Below are 10373 nucleotides of genomic sequence, written 5' to 3' on the forward strand. Positions count from 1 at the left end.
GTATGTGACCGTTCAAGCTTAGTAAAACTTAAAATTCTTTTATTTAAAAGCCAAATTTCATCAATAAAACAACCGGTAACACATATAAATTTTGTTAAATTTAGAAATCTAAATATCAGAAGTAATTGCAACTTTAGAATTAAGATTTGATAGCTTATAAATTAAAATTTGTTTATAAGAATAAAATTTTTTTAAAGCATTTGATCTAATAGTATTCATAGAAACTTTTTTAAATTGTGGATTTACAGAATTACGCAACCATTTTTCAAGTTTAGTATCTTCAACTAACAAAATATAGTTGTTGAGCATGTACAATGTATTGTGCTAATTCTTGCCTCATTTTTTATTGAGAATATTTAAAAGAACCAAAACCCCCACCTAATTTGTGTTTGTATTGTTTTTTTTTCTCTCTCTCTCTCTTATTCTTTCTAATGGGTGAGCAAATGTCTGCTCAAATGGCCAGTACCATCCTTGCTACAATAACTAAAGTCTTTCCTACATTTTTGGCAAACAACTCTTTTTTCCCTTCTCCTAAACCTCATATACTTTAAATATTTTCCAAATTGGGCTAATCAACTTAATGACATTCTTTTTCTTTCCCCTAGTATCTTTACTAGGGGTGAAAGTCTTGTCAATATCAATAGCATCCATATCGGTACTAACACTACCATGCTGTGATTGAATATCGTTGACATTGAATATGTTGGGGAGTTGGTTTCGGGAGGAGCAAACCCTTTTTTTAAATTCTAAAAAAAAAAATTAATTCAATTGCACTTACCCAGAGGTTTGGAATCCTAATTTGATTTCAACAGTTGAAGTCTTTAAACTCCAAGAATCCAAGCCTCCCAAATTGTTAACTTGAAATACTTGAGCTATTGAGCGATTCTTCTTGTTGAAACTTCAATAAAGTTGAGAATTGAAGAATCAGAGAATGTATGAGAGATTGAGACTTTAGAGAGTATGCAAACTAGAGAAGGGATTAAGAGAATTATTGAATTGGTGTGATGAAAATGGTGGATGATAGTGTTATTTATAGGAATTGAAAACAATTCAATTGCCCAAAATACTCTAAAAACTAGCTGTATTTTAGTTGTTGGGAGGGGTATTTGGTTGTTGTAATGTTATTTATCACTTTACCCAAAATGGCCCCCCAAGCTATCTGTTGTATAGCTGTTGGGGGGCATTTGTGTCATTCTTTCTCCCCCCAAAACCAAAATACATAAATACCCCCATATAGCTGTTTATAACTGTTGAGGGAATCAGGCGGGCCAAGAGCGGCCCGTGGACCTGGAACCCCGGGCCCAACACAACTTGGACCATCATGTTGGGCCTGGCATGGCCCACGTGTTATTGTACCATGCTGTGCCGGGCTGCGGGCAGCACAGCCCAAACCTTCTCAGGCAATTTTCCCTTAAACCCTACTTCTTCTACTCCCTTCCTCATATTTTTTGTTTGAGTTGATCCCCAAAAGAAAATTCCCGGCTCCCACCACTGCCGTGCTCACCGCCACTTGCAGCTGTACATTGTAAATATCTCCCCCTCATACAAATAGGGAGATGTTCTATATGCACGGCTGCAAAAAGGCTGTGAGCCGGGTGTGAGAAACGTTTTGTGAAGATTGAATCCAGTCTCTGTTTAATAGCCCTAGGAACACGAGTACCAAAAAAACCCACTCCATATCTCAGTTTTGATTCTGACGTGGTTTATCGGTTCTTCTTGTTGATATAGAAAAACCATGATCCAATTACCCAATGAATGATGGACTAAGGGGTTGATTGGATTTAGAATTAACCTTTGCTAATTTTTTTTTGATAAATTACAGATACCTGCTTTATATTTTGGGGGTTATAACACTCTAGTCCCCCTTAGTTTTATGACAAAAACCCCGGAGGTCCTGATACTTCTAGATTTCAGCACACGTCATGTGCAGGTTTTTTTTTTTTTTTTTTTTTTTATTTTTAAAATCCTACTACACTCACATGGTTCTTTCAACAAAAGTTGATACTTAGATAGTGTATGAAAATCGTTGCTAAATGAGTGATTCATCTTCAGTGCCTTTAAAGAGCGGTTGTTGATACTCAAATACTGTTCTTCACAGTGTTTTTGTAATTTTTTTTCTTATTGTTGCCGTGGATCTTCGAATACTGTTCTTCACAATGAGTATTTCTAGCAGGAATCTGGGAATGGAATTAAGGTACATGGTCCTAGTTCGAAGGTTATGTTTTGCCCTAAAATTGTCGCTGGGATGGCATTGCTTGTGTGCTTAGCTTGTTCTACCATGGTCCATGGACTATTCGAGCAGAGAGTATTCGATCAAATGCATGATAGGAATGTTATTACCTGAACTTCCATTATTAGGGGGTATGCCGTATGCACATAATCAACAACCGGATGAGAAAATTACTCTACCTAGAGAAAAGCGTTTTTTATTTTTCTGAGCTTATTTTCTTATCAGTGGATAAAATTGATTTTCTTTGATAGAATTGTAGACATCACAAAAACAAATAGAACGGAAGAGTAAAAATTGAGAATGTTAAGAGGAATAAAATTGATTTGGTTTGATGGGGTTTTGCTATATCGGACATTCTCAACATGGGTACGCTAAAGTTGCTATCAAATTGTTTCAACAAATGAGAAGGGGTGAAAGGTCAGAGCAGACCAGGCCAGACCACCTTCTTCTCTGTGCTATGGGTTGCTAGCTATTTGATGAGAACACCCCCAAAAGTTGATCTGGAAAAAAAATTATAGATACAGAACAATGGAAGAATAGGTACATTTCAATTTTCAAGGGCAAGCACCAAATAAATAGATACAAATGTTTTAAAATAAAATGAAGGGTAAAATACAAAAACCTTCCCTATAGTTTTATTTTAGCAAAAACCTCCCCTGAATTTTTAAAGAATTCAACAAAAATCTCCCTTCTGTAAATGACCAAACGGAAAACGTCAATATTTACAAAATTACCCTCAAGTGTCATTCAATTAATTTATAAAGTACCATATTTGCCCTCAATCTCCTTCACCGCGCCATGCCTGTCTTGTATCTCCAACACTGTCTCAAGAACCTTCCCCTCCCGTGCTCCTGCACCACCCTCTTCAATAGCTCCTCCCCTTCCATTCCTGCCCCACTTGATATAATCTTCTCTATCACCTCTTCCTCCAGGTACTCCCCTGTTACCGTGAAATATTAACGGCCCATCGTCTCTTTATACTCCACCATCATCCGCTGCCTCAACTCCTAGAAATCCATCAGCTCCTTTAGCTTCTTCTACAGCCCGATGGTGACTGAAGTTCTTGTGCGGTCCACCGGTGTCCCTTCTTTGTATTCAGAGAACCTCCTATTGGCAGCATTGGTGCAGTCCATATCCCCGAGTTGAGACTTTATGCTTCTCACCTTTTAAGCACGGTCACGATATCGACATTGGTCCGTGTGTGCAGGGATTTTAGGGCCTCCGGCTTGTGGAGGCACTTGCTCTCTTTGTTGGCTTGCTGCAGTTGGCCAATGATGTCTCTGATGAAACTAATCTCTTTCACCATCTCGGCCTCCTATGGTCTATTTGATTTTGCGTCGCCGTCACTACCATCTTCAGGTTGACGTTGCCAGCTTCCAGATCTTTCATGGCTTCTTTCTTCAGATCCACATAGTTGAGGAATGGTTTTGTTATCAAATTGTTCATCTTGCTCTGTTTTCTCTATCTCAGTTGAAACTTGGAATCACAGAACTTTGGAAGAGAAAACGCTTCAGCTGCGAGAGTAGATTATGGCTATATGCGAGGCTTTTCGATTTAAAGGACCCAATTTTGGAAATAATTTCCTTCATAGAAGCGAAATCTATATACAAATGACTTACAGTGATGCATTTATATAGAAAAATGATTTGGAAACCTATATATAGAAAATTCTGGGGCTGAAAATATACAACACACTGTGTGCTTTATGATTTGGAAACTCGTGTACAAAAAACTCATGAGAATGAGCCCTCATTCCCTTTAGCTTTCTTGACTGGTAATGGTGGATGGTTGGCTATAGGAACTTCATACGGATGATCAATATCAACCTATTCCCCACCATAAGTATCTTGCATCACCTTGGAGCTGTCAATGCCAGGCGCCCAGGCCAATGAATGGTGAACATTAATTAATTCTATGCTGAAAACAACATTCCATTAGCACAAACAGTTGCTGGTTTGAAGATTTTTTATAAGAAAAATACTCTATATCATTCAACAGGTCCATACCTCCAAAATACATTAAAATTTCATGCTTCAATAAATAGACATTTTTCTAAGTCAAGTAGGGCAATAAACAGGTGAAACATAACTGAACACAAAATTACAGATTCATGGAAGATTGAAAGAGGAGGAAGAAATCGACAAAGAAAGTTCAGGGAGAAAAGGAAAGAGCTGTGTTCCATTTGGGTTTGGATGAAAGATTAAAAGAGTTGTCGCTTTCCTCCTCTTTAGACGATAGAATTCAGGGATAGGACAGAGGATAAAAGAGGTTGATGGAAGAGGTAAAGAGGATAACAGGTCGGCAGGGGTATTTCAATAAAAATGCATGTAAACTAATTTGCAAAAGGGTAAAATGGGAATTGGAACAAAACTGATGTACCGGTCTGATGTTTTCCGTTTGGGTCATTGCTGAAAGGGAGGTTTTTGTCAAATTTTTTAAAAATTCAGGAGAGGTTTTTGCTAAAATAAAAACTATAAGGAAGGTTTTTATAATTATAAAAAACGTTAGGAGAGGTTTTTATATTTTACCCTAAAATAAATAATGATAGGGGAAGATCAAACCCTTTCCCCACATCCCTTCTTTAATATCTGGGAACGGGCGGGCAGGGACCTAAAGAATCAGAGAGATTAGAACAATGCTAGCCGATTATCTTCTAGTGCTTGTAATGCTAATGGAATGAAATCCATCCAACTTTAGACAAGGAAGCAAGAAGCACTCACTAGTTGTACTATATAAGGCCGATCATACAGGCTCTAGAATTCCATATTTCTGTAGTCTTTGTAAATCCAAGAAAAGGGGCTGTAAACTTCGGCTTTACCTTTGTCACTTTCACCTGAAATATTTTCAACCCATTTGATAAATTATCTTTTTCTTTTTCATTTAAGTGTGATACGAATATGAAAACTTTGACAATAAATTAAATAAAAGAAAAGAAACGTGTAATGTAAGGAGAATTAGAGAACTTACAGTTGCACAAGGCCACTAGAGGGAACGGCTTCAGTCAAAGCGTGATGGGTTGGAATACCGTTTGAACATTACGAGAGGATGACATGCGTTCATAAGTGTGTGTGCATTCTTCATTCGTGGGGGGATGATAAACGAGCGTTTAATATGAACGCCGTTAGGCATCCCTCACTCAAAGTATTTTTGTGAAAAATCTCTCCTCCTCGTCTTTTCCATGTCTCTCCATTCTTCACCTAGACCTTTCGTTCTGCTATCATCTCCAAACGGCGAAGGCAAGCTTCTTCCGGCGACTGGCGACCGATGATAGAGGTTTAGTGTTTCTCTCCCTGCGGTGGTTCATCTGCAATTGAAACCCCAAAAGACAAAGGCATCACCGGCGAAGGCAAGCTTCTTCCGGCGACCGGCGATAGAGGTTTAGTGCTTTTCTTCCTGTGGTGGTTCATCTGCAACTGAAACCCCAAAAGGCAAAAGGCATCAACGACTTCATCTGCAACTTTGTGGTTCTACGGCTTCATCTGCAACGGCTTTCATCTGCGGTGGTTTTAAGGCATCAACGACTTCATCTGCATTGGCTACATTTTACTTTGATATATTTTAGAACAGAACAATAATAAAATCATTTCTGGGTTATTTTTTTCTTCTCTTATTTAAAATCATTTCTGGGTTAATTTGTTACTGGGTTATTTTTTTCTCTTATATAAAATCATTTCTGGGTTAATTATTTTTTCTTCTCTTATGTAAAATCATTTCTGGGTTTGTTGAGTTGCTTAATTTGTTTTTGATTTTATTATTGCTTAGTGCTTATTGCTTAATTTGCATATTGTTTATTGCTTAATTTGCCATCTATCAGCCAATGTGTTACGGTGTGCCAAATAGGAACTTTGGCTCTGGTTGACAGCCTTATGCCAAGCATGTTACCAACTTCCTTTGGGAAAGTTAAAGCCGATCAAGTATTGTGAACAGCGATCTGAATTTTGGGTGCTATAATAGTATAATGACAGAGGACGAGCTCCAATGCCATCATATTCATTGTTACTCGATCATTTCGATATTGATGCAAATTTTTATACCCTGATCATGAAAGTAACTAACAGATGCAATAAGATCATAAATTCTAAGAGGTGGATGTCCAGGCAGCAACATACTGAAAATCTGTGTCTCTCAGATGGTCTGATCTGGTCGTGTGTGCAGATATCAATGAGCTACACGATAAAGCGAAGCAAAAGCAAGTTGATGGAAGGGGTGAGCAAGTGCAGAGAGGATATGGGTTCATATGACAAGAAAATGGAAAATTTGCACTATGATGAACTGAAATTCTAGAACTTGTCTGAATTATATAACTAATGAGTAATAAATAGGGTAGTGCGCTCATGAATCATGACTTAATGAGAGAGCAGATAATTGAATAATCGTTCTTTTTTCCCCTCATTTTTTCTCTAATAAATTTCATGGTCCCTAAAATTCTGAAACGGAAGATAATCACCCTGTTTCAGGCTTTCAGCACACGTTGTTTAGAGTGTCTCCATATTTTCAGTAATTCAAAGCAAACGTTGTTTAGAGTTAAGGCGCTACATGAAACGAAATGATTTTTATTCCTATACCATAGATTCACTATCGAAGATGGATCCTCTGATGATTGGTAACAGAACCGTGCGATGAAATTAGTTCAGATTTTAGATTTGTTTGAAACTGAAGAACATTACGATTTTCCTTACTGGTACCCAAACAGGGTCTCAATGTATAGAACTACTCATTTATATCTAATACCCTGCGATTCCACTCCTTCGGTGGGGATCTCGTTCATCCACATTAACGCATTACCCAGAACTATTGAACTATTGAATAATGTCCATCAGCCAACTACTAAACTAATCATTCTCTTTCAATCAATCCATCAGAACCTTTGAAGGAGTGCAATTTATAAAAAGTTTTTGGACCTATGAGATCCAATCAATCTCTACAGGCGAAGGAATCAGGCCAGCTATGCTTTACCCAAGTTTTCAAAATCAAATTATTCAGTTACAACTTGTAAAAAAATAACAGTAATATATAATAATAAGTGGTAAAACATATTCAAATTTGGCTCTACTTCTCAATAATCTATACAACATCTACGAGGAAAACCAAGCATAAAAACAGCACCCTACTCTGCATTTGTTGTTTGAGCCCAAATGAAGCACGGAGTACCACGTTGTCGATCATAGGACCACAAAACACAAAATCTCTTGTCTGACTCGTGGTTAGGCTAACGAAGCTGATGTTTGTTATAGCTGAATCTGCCTTGAAAGTCATGAGGAAGCTTTGGGCCAAGCCGGTTCCGTTGGTCTGCATCGTGAAGTTCATTGACGTAGATCCTTCTTGCGGCCTCACAATGAAATCTCCCACACAAGAGTCGTTTGCATCTCCAAGTACAAATTCCAACTTATAGGTCGTACCCTTATTGAGCTCTGTTGCTGTTTGTATCCCACCTGAAGCTCCCAAAACAAGCTCAACTGCAGCTTTGCCTTGTGGAACTTGGTAGTTTTTGGAGTCTATGTATTTCACAAGCCGTTGATGCCTTAAAACCACCGCAGATGAAAGCCGTTGCAGATGAAGCCGTAGAAGCACAAAGTTGCAGATGAACCACCGTAGGGAGAAAAGCATTAAACCTTTGTCATCGATCGGCGGAAGAAACTTGCCTTCGTCGTTGATGCCTTTGCCTTCTGGGGTTTTAGTTGTAGATGAACAACCGCAGGGAGAGAAACACTAAACCTCTGTCGCTGGTCGCCAGAAGAAGCTTGCCTTCGCCGGTGATGTCTTTTGTCTTTACTGGTTGGAGAGGATAGTAGAACGAAAGGTTTGGGTGGAGAATGGAAAGACGCGGGAAAGAAGAGAACGAAAGGTTTTTTACAAAAATACTTTGAATGAGGGATGGTTGATGGCGTTCATGTTAAACACCCGTTTACCATCCCTGCACGAATGAGGAATGCACACGCACTTATGGATGCATGTCATCCTCTCATAATGTTCGAACGGTATTCAAACCTATCACGCTTTGACTGAAGCCGAACCCAAGGGAGAATCGTTTTTGATTTCTGGTTGGTGGGCTAGAATAAGGGAAGAGAAGTAGATGATGGCTTGTTACTTGTTAGGAGAGCAGCGGTAGGGATTTGGTTGGGTTAGGAGGAGAGATGACAGTGAAAATGAAGCCGTTCGTTTTTCTATTTTTGGGTACCCTTGTGCTTAACCTTTTTCACCTTAGTTCCCTTAGGACTATTCACCTTTTTCTAAAGAGGATGTTAAACTTTGAGGGATTTAACATAAGGATATATCAAAATGTTGATGAGTTATTGTTGTGGAAAAACCTAAGAAAACAGATTCAAATGGCACTCAAAATGAAAGTAAAACAGAGATAAAGAGAAATAGGTAAAGAAAGCACACACAGATTTACGTGATTCGGCTTATAGCCTACATCCACGGGCGAAGGAGGATCAGAAATCCACTATGAAGTTGGTAATGGAGAAGAAACTCATCCACCACAAACTACTATGAAAATTTGCCTTTAGATTTTTCTCAAATTAATTCAGAACGGATTCATGAAGCGGGTCGCCACAAAGAATTCAAAGCACAAATATAACAGTTATATTAATGATGCCATTCAATTTCATGCCCTGAAAAGCACCATATCATTTTAAAAGGATACACCAAGTGTGCCTACATTTAAACTCACTAATGGGCTTCGAATAACCATTTTGGTTAGTGGGTTTCTAATATCTAGTTTGTTATTGGACTTCTAACAACTAGTTTTATTAAATGCTTCAAGGGCTAGTTTTACAACATTAAATGTTTCAACAAATAGTTTTTATTAGTTCTCTATATAAAGCCTCGTAATATCAAGCTAGAGGCATAATTATTCTCTTTGTTTTAAGAAGCTTAGAGCTTTTGAGAGTTGAGAGAGTTCTCTTAGGTGAATGTGTCTCATTTTCTTTGAGCGAGTCCCCAACCCCTTTGGGTGAGTGAGTCTTCAATATTGTTAACACATTTTGTAAGCCATTTCATATTAATGAAGTTCTATTCAATTTCTTTTTTTCTCTTTTATATTCTTCTGAGCAAATTTCTTTCATTGTATTTATTCATACTTGAGCAACATCAACTAATAATTACAATAATGCTATTGGCATTCGCTTATACGTGAAAGATAGGCAATGCCACACCCAAGACACACTTGGTGATACCTTGATGGCATATTGGTAGTGTGGTTGATGAAATCAATCATGACAATCACCCCCACTCTATTCAATCTACAACATTGGAGATTTTCTTCAACTTGATCATTGGCGTTGTTGGTGCAAGAAGAGAATTCTTTAACTGCTCCACACGAACATCTAATTTCCCAAGTCTTGGGCACATACTTGGGTGGTATGTTTGAATGCTCTTGTTGGTTTGGGGAATTCCGTGACCAGAGTTTGAATTAAGTCCTTGACAACCGACTTCAAGGTAGGACATTGTAAGTTTGGTTTTGTTTATATTGCAAGTTGATGCTAGACGACAAAAGAAGATTTTGGATTGTGGGGTACTGGTTCCCATAGAGTGTTCCCCATGGTTGGCTTCTCATAAGGCTACTACAGTGGTTGGGTCGAGGCATTGAATGAAAGGGGTCCCTAACCGGTCTAGGTGTCACTCTCTCACCCAAATTGGTATTGTAGTAGGTATGGAATTGCTATTGGAGATGGCCTTGGGTCTTCCTTAAGTCTTTTAAGCTTGAATGGCTTGGGCAAAGACTGCTTCTTCTTGATGACATTTTGATCCCTGCTTGATGTGAAGGTTGAGGGTGCAGGAGTGGGGTTCTTCTCTACTGTTGGCATAGCATTGGTTTCGGGGGTGTTCATGTCCTCATAATATTGTAGAGCTGAAACTTGTTTCCCATGTACCCTAGAGGTCATCATTGGAATCATGAAAGGCAAATGCTCATCTAAGATGAATAGTTAGTTGATGTGGGGCATAAGTGAACGCCCTGCATTATAAATCCATCCCTAATGTTATGGACGCATTCCTCGGAAAGACGTACCATTGCCGCCGGTAGCAATAGGAATCTAACCCACTGCCAGATTAGATTAGATCATCTTGTTTGTTTTTATCTTATTCTATTGCTCTTATCTTATCTTGTTAGTAAGTTATCAGATTAGGATTAGCTTATCTT

General features: G+C 38.4%; 1 protein-coding gene and 1 pseudogene across 1 annotated transcript; both read right to left on the minus strand.

Annotated features, from left to right (window-relative positions):
- Window positions 1–2910: 2910 nt before the first annotated feature.
- LOC148801936 (syntaxin-111 pseudogene) lies at window positions 2911–3676 on the minus strand (annotated as a pseudogene).
- A 3618-nt stretch (window positions 3677–7294) lies between these two features.
- LOC104597342 (BIIDXI-like protein At5g11420) lies at window positions 7295–7837 on the minus strand. The gene has a single exon (XM_088897797.1). It carries the CDS (start codon window positions 7835–7837, stop codon window positions 7295–7297), a length of 543 nt encoding a protein of 180 aa, XP_088753923.1.
- Between the last annotated feature and the right edge of the window lie 2536 nt (window positions 7838–10373).

This window comes from Nelumbo nucifera, chromosome 2 (assembly GCF_055504915.1).
Source record: "Nelumbo nucifera cultivar China Antique chromosome 2, China Antique-T2T, whole genome shotgun sequence".
NCBI classification, from domain to species: Eukaryota; Viridiplantae; Streptophyta; class Magnoliopsida; order Proteales; family Nelumbonaceae; genus Nelumbo; species Nelumbo nucifera.